Source organism: Cetorhinus maximus, chromosome 12 (assembly GCF_964194155.1).
Source record: "Cetorhinus maximus chromosome 12, sCetMax3.hap1.1, whole genome shotgun sequence".
Taxonomy (NCBI): Eukaryota; Metazoa; Chordata; class Chondrichthyes; order Lamniformes; family Cetorhinidae; genus Cetorhinus; species Cetorhinus maximus.
In genome coordinates, this window is record NC_135890.1 from 47,246,185 (window position 1) to 47,272,300 (window position 26,116).

Sequence of the window (26,116 nt, forward strand, 5' to 3'; positions counted from 1 at the left end):
AACTATTTTAGTAGAATTAAAAAAAAGGTAATTCTTCATCTGATGTACTTGAAACAAAGCTCCTTCAGGACCAGCTGAACAGGTGGGATGAAGCAGTGTAGCGGGAATAATAGAGGAAGTTCAAACTTCTAACTAAAAAAAGTGGGGGTAGTTTTACCCTCCCAAAAACAGGTGGCTTTCAATCAAGTGGGAAGTCATAATTCTGAAAATGCCATAAGTCTGAAGCAGGAGCCCAACCCGCCCACTTCAACTTTTAACAGAAATGGGATGAGAGCCATGAGACTATTTCACTCCCAGGAGGAAGGTTGGTCATTGAAATCTTTTCTGGAGGCTGCGTGTCTTCATTTTAAAAGTTATTCTATTTTTAACCAATGTTGGCTGGGCATCCTGGGCCCCAGGAAACCATCAGGTAAAACTGAGGCAAGACCGGCTGAATCCATGAGGTAAGTGCCTTTATAACGCTACCTGCAGACCAGAAAGAGAAGGAGCTTTGGGTTACTCCAGGACCAACAAGCTAACCTGTACAAAAACAAAAATAAAAATACCTGGAAAAACTCAGCAGGTCTGACAGCATCTGCGGAGAGGAATACAGTTAACGTTTTGAGTCCGTATGACTCTTCAGTTGAAGGCCTTGTGTGGTAGTTTGTTGTTATCCATCATGTTGATGGTCGTTTCACTAACCTGTTTGGATTCTCCCAATAAAGGATTTCACAAATGTTTTCATTTCTTCAAATTGTGTCTCTCCAACATTGTCACTGCCATCGAGGAGTATGGCAACATCCATTGGTTCAGTGCACGGAACTACAAGGAAGAGATAGAATTGTGCTTACGTTTTGCAATTGTCCATATGCAATTCTTTTTTTGCAGTCACATAATTTTAGGACACGTTTCTCAGGAAAAAAAGCTACTCTGCCTAAAAGCTTTCACTCTAAAGATGTAACAGAATTTTGATGAACTGACTGTACCCCACACCTCAATAAAACTTACAGTCTGTCTCCTCAATGTTAAATTCCTAAGCATAACAATGCAGGTAGTATATTGAAATCGAGTGGTAAGAGAACATGCCTAATGCTATTGAAGAAATGTTAAGTTACTTGAGTGCTGGAGGACACTGGCAAGGGTAAATAGTTGCAGTAGCAGTGGCAGAAATTTGTGGATTAGAAATTTCTCAATGGGCTATTTTTAATAAATTGGTTAAAATGCTTGGACAAAATGTCACTGCTTAAAATTATAAAGAATCGTGAACTCATTTAATAAACAAGTAAACGACCAGTAAACTAGATAAATTTCTTCCAAATGCATTAACCAGTTCCTTAATATTAACATGGGGCATTGTGGACCCAAGTTACATCTTATAGCTCCATTGCACAGCGTACTGATGTCCCACTCCCGAGCACTATACGCCAGACAAGGACAAGATGCTTTTAACTCCTGAATTCAAGTTTTCCTGACAGCTGATTGAACGTTTCAACTGTTAATTCTAATGTAATCTGCCATAGTTATTGTGCTGTTCCTGGGAACAAAGGGCAGAATCTTCTGTTCGTCGTGCAGGGGTGGGCCCCGCACACCGACACATAAAATTACCCGCAGTGACGTCGAACATGCGTCCCAACGTCACCGCGCGTCACTCCGATCTTTCGTTCAGCGGGCGCACAGCGGAGTCAGCTATGTGCCTGTCGAACTGTGAAAGGCCTGTTAAGGCTATTAATACACTAATTAACCTAATTGTTAGGGCTGCCTGTCCAACCTTAAGGTTGACGGGCAGGCGAAGAGCCCAGGCGGCCTTCACATTTTTCATGAAACCTCATCCACAGGCAGGATGAGATTTCATGAAGGGCTCATTAAATTAATAAAGATTTTTAAAACATTTGATAAACATGTCCTAGCTCATGTGACAAAGTCACATGAAGGGACATGTGTAAATGATTTTTAACTTTTTTTATTTTGATGTTTCACATTGAACATAATCTCCCTGAGACAGCTCCGTGCCTCAGGGAGATTTCTGTTCTCCTTCACACGCATGCATAAAAAAGTGCAGGTCCCGACTCTCCCTCCTCCCCCCACCCGCACAGGTAGCACTGAACGCTACTGGGTGCGCGTCATGCTGGATGGGCCTTAATTGGCCCACCCATGTAAAATGGCAGCACGCCCTATGGGGAGAAAATTTCCCCCAAAGTTTATTGAACATGAAAAGATGCACCCTGTAGGCAGAATTTTATTGTCCCCTGCCAATGGGTTTGCAGGCGGTGGCAGAGGTCGGTGGGGGGGGTTCCTGTAAAATTCTCTAGATGGCCATCCCATTGCCCTCTCCCCAACCCTGGCCTGTCTGCATTTTATAGGGATCTCAGCCTCAGCTGGACAGCCCATCCTTGCCCCAATTGAGGCCATTAAGTGGGCAATTAATAACCACTTAAGGGCCATTTCTCACCCAGCCTTCCTCCCTCGTGAGGGGTGGAAGTCCCATCTAAATATTTGTGGGGCAGCCGGTATCGGTGGAGATGCGTTCCCCGATGACTTTTAGGTGGGATGTTGGGAAATTCTGCCATCTGAAAAATCCTGCCCTGCAGCAATACTTTCTAACTTGCAATATAGGCCCCATTTGCCATTAGAGTGCTAAACTATAATATAAAAGGCCAGATTTACAATACAAACTTTATGTACAAATGCAAATGTTCCCAGATGACAGAAGCCTTCTTCCCTTTGCCATGTTTTCTATGCTTCCTTCCCCCTCTTTAATCATTTTTCATCTCCTTTGGACCAATATTTTCTACCTAGACACGTCTCATTATCATCTTCCCTTTCCTTACATCATTATCACTTTTGTCATTTAAGCTACCTGCCCTCCACCCCATCAGCCTTCTCCTGCCTTTTCCCCTCCTGCCACCTTTTCCCTGGCTCTGCACTTGTTTAAACCTCTAGTATCTTCCAGTTCTGATGAAAGGTCATCAATCTGAAAGGTTGATCGTTTCTCTCTCTACCAATGGTGCCTGACAGTCCGAGTGTTTCCAACATTTCTGTTTTCATTTCAGCTACAGTATAAATTGGGCATGAGAACCTGAACTGAATCCAAAACAAAGTGGACTGCTACTCCATTCTCCAGGGATTCTCATTGCATATTTCCCAAAGTTGGGTTGGGTGTTGAGTCTGGGTTAAGTTGCATTTACATAACATGCAGAAGGAAAGGCATTGTTCATTAGTATTAGTGTGAATCCACTCTTAAAATGAGTGTGGGTCAATAGTTTGCAATATACTGATGGAGGTTTAATTTGTTAGTATTTTGATACATTTTCATATCATGATATTTCAATTTTTTCTATGCTGATTTGTCTCTACAAGCTCCTATTTAAATGACAGGAGTGACTAGACAAGGATTTCCTCATTACGGATATCTGGACCTAGCAACAACTGTTCATCTGACCTACAATGAATTAATAAATAAAATAATTAATTCACAAAATAGATTAACTCATTGCAGGAAACATAGTAAAATTAGTGAGCTAATGCACTGCTGGTGCATGGTGCACTCTGGAAAGTCCTCTATTATGCTAATTGGGTTAGGTGGGTGGGAGGAGGCTCATGTGAAGCATGAAATCACCAGCATAATTCAGTTGAGCTGAATGGCCTGTCTCTGTGCTATAAATTCAATGTAATTCCATGTAAAATCCCAACCTTATTCACAATTCAAGCAATAAAAGGATTCTCACCTGTTGGCAGCACTGTTGAACTTATCGTAGTTGCTATGGTAGCAGTGGTAGTTGTCATTGTGGTGGCAGCTGTGGTTTCAGTAATGGCTGGTTGGCAGCAGGTTTTGTAAACCTCATCAATTATATTAGTAATATTGTCATAGTTAGTTGGTACTACTGGAAGTGGGAACTCGGCTATATCAATGTCAGTACCAACAACAATTGATATTAATGCGACATCATTTTCTTTGACATTGTTTATAGGATTTGTGATACTGTCTGATGGGGGGTTGCTGGTTATCATAAATACCAAGTCAGGTGCTTCTTCCCTCGCACCATTCTGCGTTGTTAAGGTCGCTTCAATGATGTGCATTAGAGCATTGCCTGTATTGGTGTGCTCTCCTCCATGATACCGCATTTGTCTTATTCTTTCGATCACTTCCTGGCTTCGCTGAACGCTTATAAAACTAAATTCATCATTTACTGTATCTGAGTACTGGACGACAGATACATGTGTGGTTTGCTCTGTTTCATGGAACTTTTCAACAGTTTTAATCATGAATTCCTTTGTCTTGTTAAAGTTATCTTCCCCCACCCTGTCAGATGCTTCCACTAGGAACACGACATCATGTTTCTTTACTTTATTCGGCGCTAGGGTGGTGATCACTAAATGGGCAGCTGACGGTGAAGTCGTGCTTGAAGCGGTTGTTTCTGGCAGCAGTGTTCCCATGGTTGAAGGAGTTGGGGGAGTAGCTCCACGACTACACACATAATCTAAGATTGCCCTTTCATTTTCTTTAAGATCATCAACATTTTTCAAAATAAATGACTTGCCTCCAGGTGATTTGGCTGTTATCAAGCCTATTTCCTTTAGATTTATACCTGACCCAATGCCGACTGTGATCACCGTGACTTTCCTCTTGATGACGAAAGGTAAGGCCCTTTTAACATCATTGGATGAGGTACTCGCTGTCACAAGTATGGCTATTCTGGGAACCTTTTTCCTTGCATCCTTTCCAAACACAAGAACTGATGTGTGTTTCAAAGCTTCATATGTGTTTGATTTAGAACCCCCAATGTATTCCATTGTTTTCACTAATGTTTTAAGTTCTCTTACACTCTTCTTTTCCCACAGGTCGAACTGTTTGTTGATGCGTGAATGAAACTGCAGGACAGAAACCCGGATGTTCGACTGGCCAATCTGCATCTGTTCCATCATTGCCAACACAAACCTCTTCACATCTTCAAACTGTCTCTTTGAAAATGACTTACTGCCATCAATCAAGAAAGCCAACTCCATTACTTTGTGGCAGCCACCAACCATAGGAGTGACTTCTGGTGCCAGTGTCGTTGTTATCTTTGGTATCGGCAGAGAGCAAACTTGGCAATGCAAGAAAGTTCCGGTACATAGGCTGAGGGGGCATCCATGAAAAAAAAGAGAGTAAATAATAGCTCCTATCATTATTAGTGTACTTCATCACATAGACTTGAATAAAAATTCATCAACATCTCATACCTTTGAACATTAGCCACGCAGTCAACATTGTACAACACTAAATACAGGCCTGTGATGCGTACAGGTTGAGGATTATTCATCAGAATCACAGGGCTTCTTTCTAGTGTCAGTGACTTTCCTCCATCTTATCTAATATCACCGCATGGTACACAATATCAAATACCTTCTCTTTTTGAGGGGCTCAGGTCATTTCCAGGTGAGTATGTGCCTCAGTGATAATCACTAAATAGATGACTGAAGAAACATTTTCCAATGCCTTTATTTTATTGGTATGGCATAAACCTTTAAAAAACGCTTCAGTCACTATTAAGAAAGACCTATCTCAATTGTTAAATAGTTGCAACTGATTTCTGCTCCTGTCTCGAGCTCAGATCTGTAGTGACCTGCACCAGCCATGCAAAGGTTGAATTATTCTAAATGGCTCAGTGGGTTGGCAGGGATTAGGGCGTGGGGATAAGGTAGGGTGTGAGACTCTGCAATCCCAGCGGTGAACAACACTCCGAGGGAGTATATCTCAGGAATTTGCAGGTGTGTACCTTCCACCCTCCACATACACAAATACACACGGGGGTACACAAACAAAATGGTTCAGATTTTACAATGCAGGTTATTCTTCATTGTACTTACATCTTTTCTAAAAAGCGCATTTTACAAAATTGCCATGTGATGCAAAGTGGGTTTGAAAGTGATTAAACCATTTTCTATCACCATAGAGCAAATATTCAGATACAATAGCAGCTTCTTGGCACTCGCAAGACCCAAAGACTTAAAGCAGTGAGTTTAACAGAATTACTTTTAATTCTGTGACAGTAGTCCTAACCCCTAACACATGTTCAAATGCATGTGGGAGTCTGAAAGGGATATTGCAACATAATGCATGATGTATTACAAAGGATAAGAGCATACCAGGTCTGACATTCTTCGGTTCCTTCATTGATAGTGATTGCCTGTCCATCTGGAATACGCTGATCCTCATGGACACAGACAGGGCACAATGCAAGATCAATGCATTTCTGTGAACTCTCATCCAGTATGGTTCCTATATGTTATTGCAACAACAAAAAAGTGATGAAGAATTTTGCTGCCAATGGCTTGTGAAACTATTCCTTTTAAAGGCTTAAAGATGCATCCTCAAAGCCAGTACTGTTTACCCAATAACTAAACAGCTATAAAAGCTATTATTGAGTTCAATATCCTTTTGTTTATTTCGGAACTTCAATAGACTATGGGCGGAATCATCCCAGATTTGCACAAAGTGTGGTAGCGGGCAGGAAAAAAGTCATTATACCCGCCAGCGCCTCATTAATTATGCAGCCACAGGAGGCACGCCATCTCACTGGCGGGTGGCCTCCGATTTGCCCACCACACCATTACCTCGCTGCTTCCTCATGCAAGGCGCCATATTTAAACTGCAGCCGCACACAAACATCTCAATGCTTGCAGCCCAGGACTGCTCCAGTGAAGACATGGCCGCAAAAGCCAAGTAGAGTGCAGCCCCACTGGTTCAGTGATTGTTATAACACAGCAGTTGGTAAAGGCGGAGTTATTTAAAAACCCCAGAGGGAAACTTTAAACAACTGTCATAACCTATATTTTTAAGTGGTATGTTTGAGATGCAGTTCTAAATTTAGGAATCAGACCACCAGTTCTCGAGAGGTTTTTATAGCAAATTACATGAGACATTTATTAATTTACACAAGTTAAGCATATACATATGGTTACAAATTATACTATCATAACCTTTAACAAATTCCCAAACTAATCTTCACTAAGGCAACAGCAGCTCATAAACTTTAAGGAGACACCAGGCAAAGTATTTTCATCTTACAAATTCAAAATGAGGTTCCTTTCACTTTGGTTCCTGTGCAGACACAATGGTAGGCTTACAGGCTTTGATGTTACAGGCCTCTGCCCTGCACACACAAAACTGCCATCAGTTATACCTAGCACATCTCACTGAATGTAAATTATTATTGTATCACCAGCCCCTTTGAATCCACCTCTTCTAACAATAAAACCCATTTCATAGTACCAATTTTATTAGTAATATAAACATTGCTTGGTCTCTGCTAGCTAGATGCCAGATTTCACTCCCCTTCTTGAATGCTCTATTCAACAAAATGTAAATGAACTCTACCTCTCTTACATCTCAAAACTAGTACGCATCAAAGCACCCAGACTAGCTGGCTTTAATCCAATTCAGACAGACCCACAATCTAAACCTCTATTTTAAAAGAAAAATCACTCTAAACTCATACACTCACAAGGTCATCACACATTCACTGGCATCTCACTCACTGCCAGCTCAAGGGACATCACCACTCACTCTCTCTCACAAACCCTCACATCTCCATCTGGCCTCATCTCCTCTGGAGACTGCCTCCTCAGCCCTCACCATCTTGAGGCTACTTGCACAGATCAACATGTGCTCCCACACACACCCTGGGATACCCCCACTCCCCAGTACAGCTCTCGCCCTGCAGCCTCTTCACTTGCCTGAAGCCACTTCTCCCCCTTCTCAAGCAAGCCCTAGCCCTGCAGCAGTTGAAAAGAGCACCCCCCACCCCCCCCCCCGCCCCCGCCCCCCCCCCAGCCTTACGGCTGATCTGGCAGGTAGAGACCTGCCCGTGAGCCCCCCCTAAAAGTGATGTGGTGGTGCCTGTGAAGCCTGGGGCTGATGACTGCGAGTGCTGCCCGAAGCAAGGTAAGCAAACAAACCTCGAAGTCCTGAGCGACTTGCAACTCCCCAGGAGCACATCGCTTATGTACAGTTGTGAAACACATCGGCGTGATTGCGTGTTGGGGGCAGGGGGGAGATGATTCCGGTGAGCAGGGCTTATAATGAGATGCCAAAGTATTGAAATTAGGTTCCCGATGGGCGGCGGTGAGAAATATGGCCCACTACTGACAGGTGGAGCAGACAATCGCAAACTAGTTTCACGATGGTGTGAAACTGATTTTTGGCCTTCTTGCCATATTGTCTCACCTCACCCCCTCACCCACCCCCGTCTGACACCAATAGGGGCGGAAAATTCCGGCCATAGTTTTTTTTCAAACTAACCTGAAGGACAATGTGCATGACATCCCTCCACACACTTCACAGGGCAGTCTTCCTGTTGAAGATGATGTTGGCAGGTCCTAGGGCAGGCAGGCGCACACACATTGTACCTCCACTCACACACGTATTCTGGTCGTCCACTGTTCAGTTCTTCACAGCTCATTGCTTCAGTGTGCAAAATAAAAGAACACTTTAGTCCAAAGGGTTGTAGGGAAACTCAAGAATGTACCAATATTTTCACTCAGTTGTCAGAGTTTACAGTGAGTATTGTCTGTCATAAGTGTCCACATAAATGCATTTTGCAGCCAAGGGTAAATTTGGTAAACCTCTATTCCCAGAGCAAAGAGAAATCACAGTATTATTCCTTGAGACTTCCTGTTCATGGGAGTCCATGAATTCCTGGCCTGCACACCTCATGAAGGAGACTCACTACAAGAATACAGACTCATACATTAAATCTTATTTGTTTTAAATAAACTCTGCTTCTGAGATACGTGACTTTGTAATCCAGCAGTCCCAGTTTGAGTCGGATGGATATGACTGAGGCAAAAATATTCTTCTTTAACACTTTATGGATAAATTAGGTTTAACAGAAGTTGCATTGAAACATTTATCACAAAATTGCCCACTCCACAACTGGATTAATAGATCATTTGACATGTACATTAATTTGAACAATTCACTAGCTCCCATTCATAGGGTCGCTGTTACAGGTGCATCATAAGCCACTATTTTTTTTTTAATCACTTCTAAGAACGCTCAGCAAGAACACATTTTACAACTGGTTTTACCCACAACTTTACAGGTGGAAGTTGTTCTTCTCTGCTTACATCAGCCCACAGCAGAATAACATAAAGCACACTTTTGAATAATGAACAACTCTAATTTTCTGAACTTTTCTAAGCCAAAAGTTAATTCCTGTCTAGTTTACTTACGGCATAGATTGGCTGCCCTCCACTGGACAAGAATACCAAGTTGTGCACATTCATGTGCATAGGCAGCAATAGCATTGCAGAGACAAAGGCACTCTCCAGTGGAGTCACATGAGCAGGTGTCATACACACAAATCTCCCAGAAAGGCTGAGGGTTGATCTAAAAGAAAAAGTGACATGTATTTATCCTTATCCAACTTCCCTTTGTTTTTCTTTCACGATTTACTGTTTCAAATATATTGAATGAACCTCTCTAGGAAAACATTGGGTAATATAGAATAAGGGGAACACATATCACTCAACCTGTTTCTTATCTTTGGTGTACAGAGTTGGCCTCTTTACAAAAACAAAAATACCTGGAAAAACTCAGCAGGTCTGACAGCATCTGCGGGAGGAACACAGTTAATGTTTCGAGTCCGTATGACTCTTCAACAGAACTAAGGAAAAATAGAAAAGAGGTGAAATATAAGCTGGTTTAAGGGGGGGTGGTGGGACAAGTAGAGCTGGATAGAGGGCCAGTGATAAGTGGAGATAACCAAAAGATGTGACAGACAAAAGGACAAAGAGGTGTTGAATGTGGTGATATTATCTAAGGAATGTGATAATAGGTGACATTAAGGGTAGAAAGCAGGACAAGCAAGGTACAGATAGCCCTAGTGGGGGGTGGGGTGGGGGGAAGGGATCGAAATAGGCTAAAAGGTAGAGATAAAACAATGGATGGAAATACATTTAAAAATAATGGAAATAGGTGGGAAAAGAAAAATCTATATAAATTATTGGAAAAAAGGGGGATCAGAAAGGGAGTGGGGATAGAGGAGAGAGTTCATGATCTAAAATTGTTGAACTCAATATTCAGTCCGGAAGGCTGTAAAGTGCCTAGTCGGAAGATGAGGTGCTGTTCCTCCAGTTTGCATTGAGCTTTACTGGAATAATGCAGCAGGCCATGGACGGACAAATGGGCATGAGCAGGGTGGAGTGTTGAAATGCCAAGCAACAGGGGGGCCTGGGTCATGCTTGCGGACAGACCGACCCAGCCTTCCGGACTGAATATTGAGTTCCACAATTTTAGATCATGAACTCACTCCTCCATCCCCACGCCTTTTCTGATCCCCCTTTTTTCCAATAATTTATATAGATTTTTCTTTTCCCACCTATTTCCATTATTTTTAAATGTATTTCCATCCATTGTTTTATCTCTACCTTTTAGCCTATTTCGATCCCTTCCCCCCACCCCACCCCCACTAGGGCTATCTGTACCTTGCTCGTCCTGCTTTCTACCCTTAATGTCACCTATTATCACATTCCATAGATAATACCACCACCTTCAACACCTCTTTGTCCTTTTGTCTACCACATCTTTTGGTTATCTCCACCTATCACTGGCCCTCTATCCAGCTCTACCTGTCCCACCTCCCCTTAAACCAGCTTATATTTCACCTCTTTTCTATTTCTCCTTAGTTCTGTTGAAGAGTCATACGGACTCAAAACGTTAACTGTGTTCCTCTCCGCAGATGCTGTCAGACCTGCTGAGTTTTTTCAGGTATTTTTGTTTTTGTTTTGGATTTCCAGCATCCGCAGTTTTTTGCTTTTATTTTGGCCTCTTTACAGTTTGCTCAAACCTGTCATATATAAGTTACACTTGTTACCTGATTATGTGAGCTTTATCTGCTCCCCCAGCAGACTAACTGGCTTACTATCAATATTGAATCATTCATGAACACTCTAATTTTTCTAACAGCCTTCCACGTAAGATCACACTCTCCCTATAGTTTATATCCTTCTTCTTCATTATCTACGCCTTTCAGAGTACGCAGAGATGTGCTCATGCATGTAATGGGTGATGTAAGAGATACATGGTATTGTAAGATGCTGCTGGGTTCTATGACACTGGTACTGTTAGGCCGCTCCCGTAGCAAGTTTATAAAAACAGAGAAATGACAATACATTTCAATGAAGGACATTTAAAAATGACTCTTCATTTAAACAGCACTACTTGGCAAAATACTGCATGCCATTATATTGTGCTTGATAGCATAAGTGAAAATCTTCAAAATTAATGTGTATTTGTGTGTATAAGCTGGAGCTTTGCGCACTAATCAGGTAAACATTGATAGAGTGAACAGCTTTCAGATTATGTTTGTACATCTTGTATGCCATGACATTGTATCCAGGGGTTTGGCTGGCCACAGGGGTGCCATTAATAGCTCCTCAGACTTTGGGAAGTCCATTAGCACAATGAAATTGGACATTTGTGCAATTTTGCGAAGGTAAATAGCAGGAAGCATAAACATTGAGTGAGAGGCTGTTGACAGCGCTCCTCTCTGTAGCCAATTTCCCTGAAGCAGATGGTAGATGGCATTGCTCTACAAATTGCCCTTATGCTAACCCAAAGCCTGTGGAGGCAGATTCCCTTGCCATTGCCAGATGAGGTGCCCCAAGTCACAAAAGGTCGGTGGCATAATGACGAGTGCAAGCAACCCAGGTATTGACCCTCTTCTAACATGTGGGAGGGGTGCTACAAAAACAAGCCCTATTTTAATGTAAAATACTTAACCTTAAATTGCCCTTATGAAAACTGGTTGTTCTTAATTTAAATGTTCCCTGCTGCACATGTGAAAATGCTGCTTGCCTTTAACATAAGCTTTCAATGGGTGGATTTACCACTGGATGAGAAAGACAACCTCCAGCTGAAACTGTAAATACATGGCTTAATATCGATACCATAGTGTAAATGCATTATGCCTGTACAATAAAACTGTCACTTTCTATACCCATGGAAAACATGGACTGGCAAATAATGCTATGCATGCTTGGAGTAGGCAACCTCATGATGAAACAATTCTGGAGCCCCTGCTTGTAGGATTAATCCTGGCTGGACATATGAAATTCATTATGCTAATTCAGTCTATTAAAGCCTTTTGGAAAGGAAACTTACCAACTGTGCACATTCACTGAACAGGCCACTTTTTATGATGTCACATGAATTTTCAACTAATGCTTGCTTCAAGCTGTTTCCACTGCATGGAGAAGGTGTCTGGGAAATGGAATAAAATCAGAACAAATGCTTACCTCAAGCAAACAGTCTTTGGAAGAAAATGTTAACAGACTAACATAACTCAAGAAGTTACCTGGTAGGCATCTGCACACAGATGTTTCACCATCCATGAATTCCCAAAGTCAATGGGCTCAATCTCAAGTTGATTGCCACTGCCCACTAAATCGTTATTTTCATTTCCATCAAAATTACCACACAATCCACAGACTTTACCCTGTATCATGGGAGGTGGGGGGTGGGGGAGGGTGGATTTGAAGAAGGCAAATTATAGATTAAATTTCTTTAAATGAAACTGCCTTAGCATAAATATTTCAGCTGAAACACAACAGTACATAAATATTTCTTCCAACTCATACATTGTTGTATATCATAGTGTTATGAAGATAACTCATTCTAATTATTAAATGCTTCTTGGTAGATCTTTTACAAGAAACATCAAAAGGTAAAGACAATGCCAATTCTAGAATTATTTGAAAAAGTGAAAAAAATTGTAATAGCCAAAGGTGGGAACCTGATTAATATAACTCAACATTTCATAGATTTTGCAGGTGACTCCTTCAGAACCACCAGGTTTAATGAGCTGAAACAATAAGAGCTGCAAAAGAATGAATTGTACTATTTTATTCTTGTTTATATCATCTTACTTTTGACTGTATTACACAGAATTACAATTGATACCATACAGAAACAGGCCATTTGGCCCAACTGATCAATGCTGGTGTTTATGCTTCACACAAACCTCACCCACCCTACTTCATTTTACCCCATCAGGATGTCCTTCTATTCCTTTCTCCTTCATGTACTTATCTAGCTTCCCCTTCAGCACTTCTATGCTAATCATGGTTTAGTGTAGAACAGTGGTGTGTAACCACTCTCTGAATTGCCTATTAGATTTATTAGCGACTATCTTGTATTTACGGCTCCTGGTTTTGGACTCCCTCACAATTGGAAATATTTTCTTCATGTCTACCCTAACAAACCATTCCATAGCCTATATGACCTCTGTCAGCTCACCTCTTAGCCTTCTATTTTCTAGAGAAAAGAGCATTTTTGATGTAACTGATGTAACTGCATCCATAAAAAGTATCAGGAGTTTCCTAATTTTTCTGTCCAATTTGAAAGTTTTCTGTATGGTTGGCAATTGTACATAGCTAATTAAACAATCCTTTTTCTTTCAGTACTTAAATATTTTCCTGCTTGATACAGCCTGGTCCCAATAACAAATCTACAGAAAAGAAAGAAGGCAGAAACGATTGGAGGGAGAAAGGATTGAGAATATGGATGGATGGGTGGATGGATAGATAGCTGGATGGACTGAAGGAGGGAAGGGAGGGATGAAAGAAGAAAGGGAGAGAGGAAGAAGCCAGGAAGAAGTAAATCAGTAAAATCAACTCACCTTGTACAGGCCCTGAAGTTGAACAGAAATTCGAGTGCCCTTGTCCCACAGTATAGAAATCTTTTTACCCAATACAATTATGTAGTAAAGACCAGACGTGAGTATCTGAATATCTTCATTCTTAACTGGATTTTTGATGGTCACCTGACCAAAGAAGGACATAAGTTAAAACCATATGCAAATAAGTGACATTTTAAAATGTTGTGCTAGGAAGCCACTTTTAACAAATGCACAAATAATGATTTACTACGCAACTCCAAAAGCTAGCATGGATCAAAATGATATGGACAAACATTCCTATCTGGTGTTCCCATTACATACCTCATTTCCAAACAGCTCCAACTCTCCTCCCTCATAGAACACAGTGATGTCTTTTGAACATTCTTCTCCTGGCAAGCCACAGCCAGTGTGTTCCACTATTATGCGAAACGTCCCTTCAATTCCATCACAACTATCCTAAAAAAAAATTCAAAAGGTGATGAAGGAAGCAAATAAATTGGTCAACTGTATATAAGCATACTTCTTTGAGGTTCCCATAAGTATGGAGTGTTGAGTTGAGAAAGATTCTTTAGTCAGGAGCAGGATTCAAGGATCAGGTGGCACAGTTAAAAGTATTGAAAGAAAATAAGAAAATTAGCATGTTTTTCTTAACATAAGGGATTGATTTAATGAAGAGGTTACCAGTAGGATTATGGACTAATACCCATGGGCAGGTTTAATTCCTGTCAGGGAAAGGGATACAAAGGTATTAACTCTAGAATCACAGTAAAGAATCAATTGGGTAGCTTGGAGCAGGCTCAATGAGAGGTCATGGACCTGAAACTTTAAATCTGTCTCTCTCTCCACAGATGCTTGCTGCCTGACCTGCTGAGTATTTCCAGCATTTTCTGTTCTTATTTATGGCATATGGTTTTAACCAATGGTTTCTCCTGCCCAAAACATTGCTATGCTACTATGTTATTTCAAATCTCAGTTATTTACTTTACAAAGATAAGGACATACAGGTAAACTGTATAAAGGTACACTGCCAGCGTGGAGTCTTAACTGCGGGAGCACATGTTGAGAAATCCCCATAATTCACTATCCATTGTGAAATGATGTAAAAAGCCATAGCATGGGGATGTAATTCTTACCTGAACCAGGACATACTGACATTTGCCTGGGAATGTATACTTCAGACCATCAAAAGTTATGTAGTGGGCCTCACCGATCCCGATGCAGGTGCCATCACAGACCTTGTCAGTGCAGTGCCATTTGCGATTAAGGCATTTGCTGCAAAAACAAACAGCAACAAAAATTGGCTTCTAATTTCACTGAATAGTGTCAGTTATTGAGTCCAGAATAAACAATTTGCACTCAATTTTGAGGCTGGGACAAAAGCAGTTAGTAAACATGTTCCTATCCCCCCCAAGTCATGGATCGCTGAAGTTACCTGTTGTGTTCCACCACTGCCTCAAGTTATATCAAATAATTCAGCACATGCCAAAGACGAGTGGTGACCTTCCTATCATGGCTCAGTTCCACTTATCCTCTCAATCATGGGGATGCTGTAAAAAAACACTTTCCTAATAGCAGCAAACTCTCACATATTGAATTTGATCTAACGCCATTTGCACAAGCAATTCTCAATTGAATCTTTTACCCTTTTAAGGAAGCTAGGGCCAGGATTTTACAGTCGGCGTGCAGAGACAGGCCCGACATGTAAAATGATGGCATTGGGCGTTCATCCCGATGTCATTGTGCTGTCTCGCAATGTTTCGTTCGGCGGGCATGCGCTGGAGTTGGCTGTGTGACCGCCGATAATTGATAGGCCTATTAAGGCCATTAATGAAGTAATTAATGTCAAGTTTACGTTGCCCGTCCAACCTTACGGTTGGCGGGCAGGCAAAAAGGCCAAGCGGCCTTTACGTTTTTTTAGGAAAGCTCATCCACAAGTGGGTGAGGTTTCCTAAAGCTTTTATGGATTAAATAAAAAGTTTTTCTGAAAAATAAAGACATGGCCCATCTCATGTGAGACAGTCGCATGGGGGAACATGTTTCATTAAATTTTTATTGATTGTATTTATTGCTTTCAAAAGCACTTCAATCTCCCTGAGGCAGCTCTGTGCCTGAGGGAGATTGAAGCACTCTAACACGTGCATGCGCAAAAGAGCGCTAGCCTGACTCTCCCTCCTCCCCCCTGCCCGCACAGGTGGCGCTCAGCGCTTGCGTATTACGCTGGGTGGGCCTTAATTGGCCCACCTGCTTAAAATGGCGGTGCGGAGTTCATTGGCTGTGGGACCGCCCCCGCCCACTGCCGCCAAGCCCGCCCAAAGCGGGAAAAATTCAGGCCTAGGATTCCCATCTAAAAAAGTTTGTGGTTGTAACTTTCCAGCCTGATCCAGATGTGCCCATATATCTCGAATGCAGCACAAGCACACTTTCCAATGTAAAATGTCTGATTCCTACAAGGTCTGAATTCAAATTATTAAAGTTCAGAAAAATCTGAGTAAATGTTTATGCCAATAGAAATTGATTGTGCTTGGGTCAGAAAATGGGCAGTTTCTCCATTTGCTTTCTGCCAGGCCGGCACTGTGTATAAAATCCATGTCCTGCTTCCCTGCCAGTAGTGATTCTGAATCTGCAAGACTATCTGTAATGATGAAAATCACACTATCAATACTGATTAATGGTGAAACCTGTAATTTTCGCTCTTTCACACATAACACGTGCAGTACATTAATCACACCCATAGATTAGGAATCAATCCCTTAGACTCTTGATCCCTTTTTGGTGCCACACACGAGTGCACAGCCTCAGGAAAAGGGGCTGACTATTTAGGACTGAGATGAGGAGAAATTAATTCACTCAAAGGGTTGTGAATCCTTGGAATTCTCTACCCCAGAGGGTTGTGGATGCTCCATAATTGAATACATTTAAGGCAGGGATAGAAAGATTTTTGGTTTCTCAGGGAATTAAGGGATATGGGGAGTGGGCAGGAAAGTGGAGTTGAAGCCTAAGATCAGCCATGAACGTATTGACTGGCGGAGCAGGCTCAGTGGGCCATATGGTCTATGCCTACTCCTATTTCTTGTGCTCTTGGAGCTCAGGAATTTGTTTTCAGTTCTTGGAGCTCACTGTATTTATTGGAAGAGAGCGAAGAAAACACTTTTTCCAAAGTATATTGATTGCACCCGTATGGCCCTTGTGATAATGTAATGGGCTGACATGAACAGAAAAGTCTTCCACTCCATCACTGCACAGTTGGGGAGTGAGTTCCAGAAAAACAATTTATTCACCTACTTTGTGTCAGATGTCATGACGTTAGTGCCATTTTCCCTTAGTGCCAATAGATTGGCTCTCATGGCAGCAGCTTCCTGCTCTGCCAGCACTTGTTCCTTCTCACCAGTACACTGTGATTCACCTGGCACTGTCACCTCAAGCTCACTATCCATGTGATGTCTTGCACTGGTTTGAAATGCCTTCAGAGGATAGAGAGGAATTTTCAAGTGTACTTTTCTCTTAATTGGTCCTGGAGTTTTTCCCTTTTTTTTTTGCATCTCCCCAGAGATTACAAGGCTGAGGAGATGGACGGATGAATTGCTTAGTCATGAGTGTGGAACAGTGTTGATGAGACGAATGATCTTTACCTGCCTGCCCATTTTGTATAGCCATATCTAAATCTGAAATGGTGTGCAGTCGCGCTGGTGTGTGCAACAGTTGGTGAGAAGCTTTCTGAGTGTAGTGAGATTTTGGCTGCTTGCTCTAGGTCAATAATAATGCTGGCAAGCCTACAGGAACCCAAGAGGAACATATCCCATAATAATGTCACCAAAAGATGAATGGCAGATGTTGGCTCATCCTCTTGTCAGAGCAAGTTAGCCAGTGGCTAAATAGTCCCAATGGGAGGATCAGCCCTTCCATTGAAGTGAACCCGGCTTCATTACCAGAAGGCCAGCATGCTGCAGGCGGAACATGAGAGCCTGCCAGTCCCACAAAATGGTAGGGGTCAGTTCTTGGGAGAATGGCGGGAAGCTGGTGAGCAGAAGAGCCCAGGTTGTCTTTGCAAATCACTGGGGCTGGGCTCCTGCTTCTCCCGGCCCAACTTTCAAACGGTTTGTGCCAGATAGAATGTGTGGGCGCACCTACATCACATGGACTGCAGCGGTTCAAGAAGGCAGCTCACCACCAGCTTCTGAAGAGCAATTAGGGATGGGCAATAAAAATGCTGGCCCAGCCAGTGAAGGCCACATTCTATAAATGAACTTAAAAAAAGATAGAATTCAATATCTGTCAAGGTGAGGTGGCACACTTCGGTAAAAAGAAATGAAAGTGGAATGATGGAAAGATAGGTGACATGGAAATGCAGAGGGGTTTCTGGGCACAAATTCACCAGATATCAAAAGCAACATCCCAAACAGATTAGGCCTTAATTGGCCCACCCACGTAAAATGGTGGCGCGCCCCCGACTGGGAGCGCCGATCAGGAATCCGCCCGCCCGCGTCCACAACCGCACAACCCCGCCCCCCCGAAGGGGGGGGGGGGGGGGGGTGGGAAATGTTGTCTCAGGAGCAGAATTCTTCAGGCTTATCTCCTTTGCACATTTGAATTAAAGCCCCTTACGCACTGCAACATAATTCACCCAACCAAGTATCTGTCAAGAGACGTTTTATTGGATAAATTGCTTAAATATCAATGTGTCCTGTGGTGCTGAGAATCCTCCTATAATGTCCAGGAATTTTGCAGTTTGAAAACACGTTCTCTATTGTTCCAGGCAGGTTTGCAGCCTATTTGAGATCTTTAATTCAAGTTCAGATGCAGATATTCTACCAGGCAGCCCAACATCCATGCTCACACTCAACAGACAAAATGTACTGGGAAGAAATGACCATGTGTGTTCAAGCCGAACAAGTATGAAGGTTGCACCATTTACTGCAAACTTATGTGATTAACCATCCAGCAGAAAATAATAACAGGGTAATTTTCCGACATTGCACTTTCGGCAAAGGGAAGCTCATCCATTGGGAACGCAAATTAGGAAATCTGGCACACAATCTCTGCAATTTTCCATCTGTTAGCACAAGAAATTATGGGAAGAGCATTTCCCATGAGTGATTTCATAAAATTTTCCAGGAAGATTATTTTCTTTTCTTGGCAAGAATACAAGACTTCAAATGAAGATTTTTCCACTGTCCTGTTTCTTATCAGTATTTTTTTAATCCTTGGACTACATAGCAGAAGTAAACTAACAAATCAATTCCTTATATTCACTACGTTGGTTAAAATGTTTCTTGAATTAATTCTTTTTCTCTCTGCTAGAAGAACAAACATGAAATCATGAGCAGAGCTCCATGCTTTAGAATTAAGAAAAAAATCTCCTCTGGGGTTCACAATGATAACCCCACTCAATGTTATTTCCAAATGTGTAATGATCCGTGTCTGGCATTTTAATAGAATTACAGTATGAATCCATTTATGTTAAGTAGGTTAATGCTTCTATTAAAATAGCAGAGACAAGATTTGAAAACAAGTCTGTTAAATGTTCGTGTACTGACAACCACTCGAAAGGGATTTCCAGGTTCGTGTTCTGACAGGCTGTTAGACATGAGGCATTTCCATTGGACAACAAAATGCGCTAGCAGTCAGGAAAAAGCAGTCAGTGGTTGCTCTCAGTCAGTGGGAAGCATACATATTGAAACATGTGTTTACAGTGTAGATTAAATAATAGAAAGGAATTTATGTCAGGGAAGTGGTGCTGGAAGAATGCTGTGTTTATTAAACAGAAGTAATGTGGAGACAGGAACTAATCCAGCAGACGGCTCCCTGAGTGGAGTTAACTTTCCAGAGAAGTTTGCACAATAAATGCATGAACGTTGGTTTAATTCCATGCTGATACAACCTAGTATGCATCTATTTATTGTCATTTTGAGGTTATCTGATTATCTTATGAAAACTACATACTGCTTTAGGGCCATCTCTAGTTTGTACATTGTATTTAATGCCAACTTGTTAAATAAAGTTCATTACAATTGTCTGACCATTTAATCATTGTAATGCAACAAACAATTTGCTGGAACTATCAGAATGAACCCTTTAAATGTGACAAAACAATCTCACAGATTTACAAAACACGGTGACAGTCAATGTGCACAAGATAATGGCACGCCTTTTCCTTTACAATTGTTTGCATTAGCTCTCTGTGATATAGTTTCTGTTTATTGATGCCGCACCTTTTCCCATTAAAAAATAATAGAACTTCATGTGTGCAGATGTGTGCATTTGCGATCCCCTCAGTTTGAACATAGTTCAGCCAAAGGCCTTTTGAACGCATGTCCCTATACCCATCAGGAGAAGCATTGAGAGTAAGGCCTCAATTTTAACTCCCGCCTCCTGGCAGGAACCAAGCAGAGGAACAGTTAAAATAAAGATAGTCACCTACCCCCTCTGACCCTGAGCCTTCCTTATGTATCCCAATGTTAACCTGAGCAGGCGGGTAGGACACTAGTAGAGAAGGAGCATGGGCCTTCTTTAAATCAGAGAATTGGGTCCCAATATAGTAATTGGGACCTGACTATGATATCAGCTGGAGATCTGAGCAGAGAAGCCAGGCCTGTTGGGAGGTGGATCATTGGTCAGAAGACGCCTGCAAAGGTAAGTAGTTACATTTAATTTTAGGTATCTTTGTGGGTCATGGGAGGCTGGAGTGCTCGCCCAAGCATCTCCTAAGCTTCCCTTACCCTGGGAAATCCATCCTCACTGTCCCTAAGTGCAATCAAATACCCCCTACAACTGGATCGCTGACTGTGGCCTCCTGCCGAATTCCCACTCCCGCATGAATGTCTGACAGTACATGAGGCTGCAAGCTGATGGGTCAGCAAGAAAAATTACGAGACCTGACCAGGGGGCACACAGACCATGCCTGTCCCTGATCTGAGTGTTAGCACTCAAACTGGCTGTCAAGGCTGAGATTAATCCTGCTCTCACCCAATGTTAACCTAGGAATACTTCCAACAGGATGGTACAAGACCAAACCCCCTCCTACTTCTGAAGTATTAATTTGACAGCCCTTCCACACATCTGGCTGAAAACACAAATCCAGGATCAAACTTGGGATCTTCCTACTTTGTACAGCTTAGCTGCATTCCGCATAAACTAGCTGTGAGAGGTGATGTTCTGACAGGTGCCTGGCCAGGGCCCTTACCTGTTGTGACTAAATAATGGAAACTTGGGCAAGCATTGATCATAAATTTCCAATGGTCAGAAAGCTGTGAGCAGTGTATGTGACCTGATTTACTATCTGTATTGTCCATGAGTGAAACTTCACACCAGGCATGCAAAATCAAAAAAACTACCAGTGACATAAGTTTGTCCAACAAATTTTGCATCCAACGATTTTCTGATACTAAATTTGCAATGAATTTTAGTGAATTCTAAACATGCCTGTATTAATTACAGTAAGTAAGTTACATTACCAGGTATTGCAGTCCTGCCTGATAGATTCGCCAGGAGCATATTCCTTGCCGTTGTGTAGACATGGACACATTTCTGGAGAAATGCATGTGTTCGCTAGTTGTACCTAAAGCACAGATCATACATAAAGTATGTATTAAGAGTTAGATACAGTGCCTTATTTCATTGTATGTTCAGAGTTCTTACCTTCCCGTGAGGACACATGCAGCCTGATGTGCATTTTGAGCTCACGCAATCCAAGTCATAGTTTTGACATGTCTGCATGCACTCGATGCCTTGTGCTGTAGGATCATCTTCAGGGCAAACAACTCTTCTCATTGGTGGGCTGCAGCTTATCTCTCGTTTGGCTGAAAGAAAGGAGTTTGGAATTCAGTATCTGTCGGGTGCATTTAAAAATAAAGCTGTGATGATATATGTCATTTTTGTAACATCAGTTGTACAGCATTTCTGAACCATAGAACAGTTACAGAGCAGAAAGAAACCATTCAGCCCATCGTGCCTGCGCTGGCCAAAGAGAGAAAAAAGAAACTAACCGCTCATTTCAATCCCATTTTCCAGCACCTGGTCCATAGCCTTGCAGGTTACAACACTTCAGATGCAGATGCAGATGCAGGCACCTTTTAAATTAGTTGAGCATTTCAGCCTCAACCACCAACTTAGGCCGTTTAGGAAGTTTTTCCTCAATGTCCCCTCCAATCCTCCCACCAATCACCTTAAATCTATGCCTCCTGGTAATTTATCCCTCAAACAAGTCTTTCCTGTCTACCCTATCTAGGCCCCTCATAATTTTGTACACCTCAATAGGTCACCCCTTAGCCTCCTCTGTTCTAAGGAAAACAACCCCAGCCTATCCAATCTCTCCTCATAGCTGCAATTTTCAAGCGCTGGCAACATTCTTGTAAATCTCCTCTGCACTCTCTCCAGACCAATTATGTCATTCCTGTAAGGTAGTGACTAGAGCTGTACACAAAATTCCAGCTGTGGCCTAACCAGAATTTTATACAGTTCCAGCATTACATCCCTGATTTTGTATTCAATACCTCGCCCAATAAAGGAAAGCATTCCATATGCTTTCTTTACCACATTGTCCACCTGTCCTGCCACCTTCAAGGACCTGTGAACATGCACTCCAAGGACTCTCACTTCCTCAACCCCTCTCAATAACTTCCCATTTATTGAGTATTCCATTGATTTGTTTGCCCTCCCCAAATCACACTTTTCCATATTGAATTCCACTTCCCACTTCTCTTCCCACTCAATCAAACCATTGATATCATTCTGGAGCCAATAACTATTCTCTTCACTATCAACTACACAGCCAATTTTTGTGTCATCTGCAAATTTCCCAATCATGCCTCCCACATTTGAGTATAAATCATTAATATATACAACAAACAGCAAGGACCCCAACACTGAGCCCTGCGGAATACCACTGGAAACTGTTTTCCATTTGCAAAAACATCCATTGACCATTACCCTTTGTTTCCTGTCACTGAGCCAGTTTTGGATCCAACCTGCCACCTTCTCCTGTATCCCAAGAGATCTCACTTTCCTGGACAGTCTGTCATGTGGGGCCTTGTCAAATGCCTTACTGAAATCCATGTAGAAAACATCCACCCTCATCAATCCTCCTTGTTACTTCCTCAAAAAATTCTATTGTTAGTAAGGCATGATCTTCCCCTAACAAAACCATACTGACTATCCCTGATCAATCTGTGCCTTTCTAAGTGATAGCTTATCTTGTCTCCCAGAATTGTTTCCAATAATTTGCCCATCACCGAAGTCAGGCTGACTGGCCTATCATTTTTTGGCCTATCTCTTGCACCTTTTTAAAATAATGGTACAACGTTCACAGACCTCCAATCCTCTGGGACCTCACTTGTACCTAGTGAGGATTGTAAAATGATTCTCAGGACATCTGCTATTTCTTCCCTGGCTTCCTTCAACAGCCTGGGATGCAATCCATCTGGCTCTGGTGATTTACCCACCTTCAAGAATGCAAGTCCCTCCAGCACATCCTCTCTCACTATGCTTATTGTATCTAATATTTCACACTTCTCCTCTTTAACTAGAATGTCTGCATCATCCCTCTCCTTAGTGAAGACAGAGACAAAGTACTCATTGAGAACGCTGCCCGTATCTTCAGCATCAGAGCACAAGTTACCATGTACATCTTTGATCGGCCCAACCCTTTCCTCAGTTATTCTCTTGCTCTTAATACGCTGGTAAAACATCTTAGGATTTTCGTTGATTTTACCTGCCAATATTTTTTCGTATCCTCCCTTTGCTTTCTTAATTTCTATTTTTACTTCACCCCTGTGCTTTCTATACTTCTTTAGACTTTCTACTGTATTAAGTCTTTTATGACTATTTTAAGCTTTCTTTTTCTGCTTAATCTTGGCTTGTATGCTTCTGGATAACCACGGGGCTCTAGGTTTGGCAGTACCACCCTTTTTCTTTGTGGGGACATGTCTACACTGTGCCTGCAGAATCTCAAATTTGAATGCCACCCACTGACTTGACAGTTTTTCCTCCTAATAGCTGTATCCAGTCCATTGTCTCCAACTCACCTCTCAGCTTTGCTGTGTGGATCTTTATGGACTAAAAACCATGATGGATTACTACTTAGGGTCTTAAACAGATTTTTTGAATGAATTTATAAGGGATTGAGGGCATAATTGGTTAGCTAATAAATTGGCAGTTCATCTTAGAAACCTTGGTTTGAAGATCCCACGTGATTCACAGAGAACTGCTCAGAACTGACACTAAAGACAAAATAACGTTTTTGTTTGTTCACCTATTATGGGCATTTCTAGCAACATCTGCATTTATTGCTCATCCCAAATTGCCCTTGAGAAGGCGGTGATGACCAGCCTTCTTGAACTGTTGCAGTCCTTGTGGTGCAGGTGCACACATAGTGCTGTTACAGAGTTCTAAGGTTTTACTCAGTGACAGTGATATAGTTCTAAATCAGGATGTTGTATGATTTGAAGGGTGTCAATTGTTTAGTAATTGAGAATTTAATTCTATTCAGATCATGGGCATAAATTGTGAATTCACTTGTGCTCCGTAATATAACAGCAGATTGAAACTATGGTTACTGAGTTAGGACGTGCATGTTTGTACTGTGTGTCTCTGTAAACAAATGCTTGCAAGTGTGTAAAGATTAGGCTCCAGTTCTATCCTTCACCATCTGGGTATCTTGAATAAGAAAGGGGTCCTTGCAGGTGATGGTGTTCCCGCGTGTTTGCTACCCCTGTCTTCTAGGTGGTAAAGGTCGCTGGTTTGGAATGTGCTGTTGAAGGAGCCTTGGTGAGCTGTTGCAGTGCGTCTTGTAGATAGTACACACTGCTGCCACTGTGCAGTGGTGATAGTGGGAGTGAACGTTTAAGGTGGTGGGTGGGGTGCCAATCAAACAGGCTGCTTTGTCCTGGATGATGTTGAGCTTCTTGAGTGTTGTTGGAGCTGCACTCATCCAGGCAAGTGCAGAGTATTTTGTCACACTCCTGACTTGTGCCTTGTAGATGGTGGACAGGCTTTGGGGAGTCAGGAGGTGAACTATGCAATGCAGGATTTCCAATCCTGACTCACTCTAGGAGCCACAGTATCTGAATGGCTGGTCCAGTTAAATTTCTGGTCAATGGTAACCTTCAGGATGTTGATGGTGAGGTATTCAGTGATGGTGATGCTGTTGAACGTCAAGGGGAGGTAGTTAGATTCTCTCTTACTACGGATGGTCATTAGCTGGCACTTGTGTGTTGCAATTGTTACTTGCCACTTATCAGCCCAGGCCTGAATGTATTTATATTGCATTTTGTGACATTTATATGGTGTCTTTCATAACCTGAGGATACCCCAAACACTTTACAATACAGAAAATTAAGTACTTTTTGAAAATTGATATTGTTATAATGTAAGGAACTGGTAATCTCACAGAATGGGAGGAAGAGTTTTTTTTCTGACTGTGCAGATGAGATATTGAAGCTTGCTATGCATGACCTAGGAATGCTTGATGCGGAAACAAGGTAACAAAAATATAAATGCATTCCATTCCCCGCCACATATACGTTGTGATCACAAAGCTGTTCAAGTATATAATACAAAAACATAGGGTATAGTTTCTAAAACTTCTATAAATATAGTCCTCACAAGTCATCGCTCTAAGCAGAGACTGGGTGTGAGGAAGTATCTGTATAATTTGACTGAGCAAAATATGGGGGCAGATGAAAGTAAATCCAAATGCACTGTCATCTCCGATGTACCCAAAGGCTCCTTTTTTGATTTTCTCCACTTCATCATTCACGAGCTTTCCCTTGACAACATTATCAGGGTCAGTTTGCCCATGCAAAACAATAATTTTCTGCCTCTTGTCCTGCTCCAACAATGCCCAGGCTGACACTAGGCTTTCTAACTGCTACTCCAACATTAAGGCCAGGGAGAGCCAATACTTCCTCCAGCTAAATGTCAGAAAAATCTGAAGCTATCCTGTTTGACTTCTACAAACCTCCACATACCACTTGCTTTGACTAAGTCAATTTCCCCAGCTGTCACATCTGGACTAATCCCAGAAGTACTGGAATTGTGAATTGTTCACTGCACTGTTTGCTATTTTCCATTTTGCTCATCTCCAAAAAATCATTTACTTCCATCCCTATCTCCCCCTCTCCGCTGTAGAAACCCCAATCCATCCGTCTTGTTGACCAAATCCCACCACCATCTAAAATTCATCCAAAATGCTACAGACTAGATTGCCAAGGTTGGTGCTCCTATCTCCCCTATTTTCATCTCTCTGTGCCGCAGCAAATTGATTTTAAGGCCCTTGTGATGGCCCAACTACTTTTGGAGGAAAAAGTGGTATTTTGTGTTGGGGTGATTGTCCCATTAAGAACCAGGTTTCTCTAAGATATGATTTCTGGTAAAGCACTTGGTGTCCATTAAATGAGCATGTGACCAGGTTGGCTGGTAGATAAACGATAGAGGAAAAAAGTCACCGTAAGTTAATTATAGGGGTGTGATTCTATGGTTTT

General features: G+C 42.0%; 1 protein-coding gene across 1 annotated transcript in view; it reads right to left on the reverse strand.

Annotated features, from left to right (window-relative positions):
• Positions 1-26,116, reverse strand: part of vwf (von Willebrand factor) — a 119,283-nt gene that overhangs the window by 55,213 nt on the left and 37,954 nt on the right. The window contains exons 18-29 of the mRNA XM_078553539.1: positions 21,276-21,436; positions 21,092-21,195; positions 14,774-14,912; positions 13,962-14,096; positions 13,641-13,784; positions 12,318-12,458; positions 12,125-12,223; positions 9,193-9,349; positions 8,261-8,422; positions 6,106-6,238; positions 3,705-5,095; positions 682-801 (exon numbers count right to left, since the gene is read on the reverse strand). Coding sequence (XP_078409665.1) covers positions 682-801; positions 3,705-5,095; positions 6,106-6,238; positions 8,261-8,422; positions 9,193-9,349; positions 12,125-12,223; positions 12,318-12,458; positions 13,641-13,784; positions 13,962-14,096; positions 14,774-14,912; positions 21,092-21,195; positions 21,276-21,436 — 2,886 coding nt within the window. The remainder of the gene's footprint in view (positions 1-681; positions 802-3,704; positions 5,096-6,105; positions 6,239-8,260; positions 8,423-9,192; positions 9,350-12,124; positions 12,224-12,317; positions 12,459-13,640; positions 13,785-13,961; positions 14,097-14,773; positions 14,913-21,091; positions 21,196-21,275; positions 21,437-26,116) is intronic.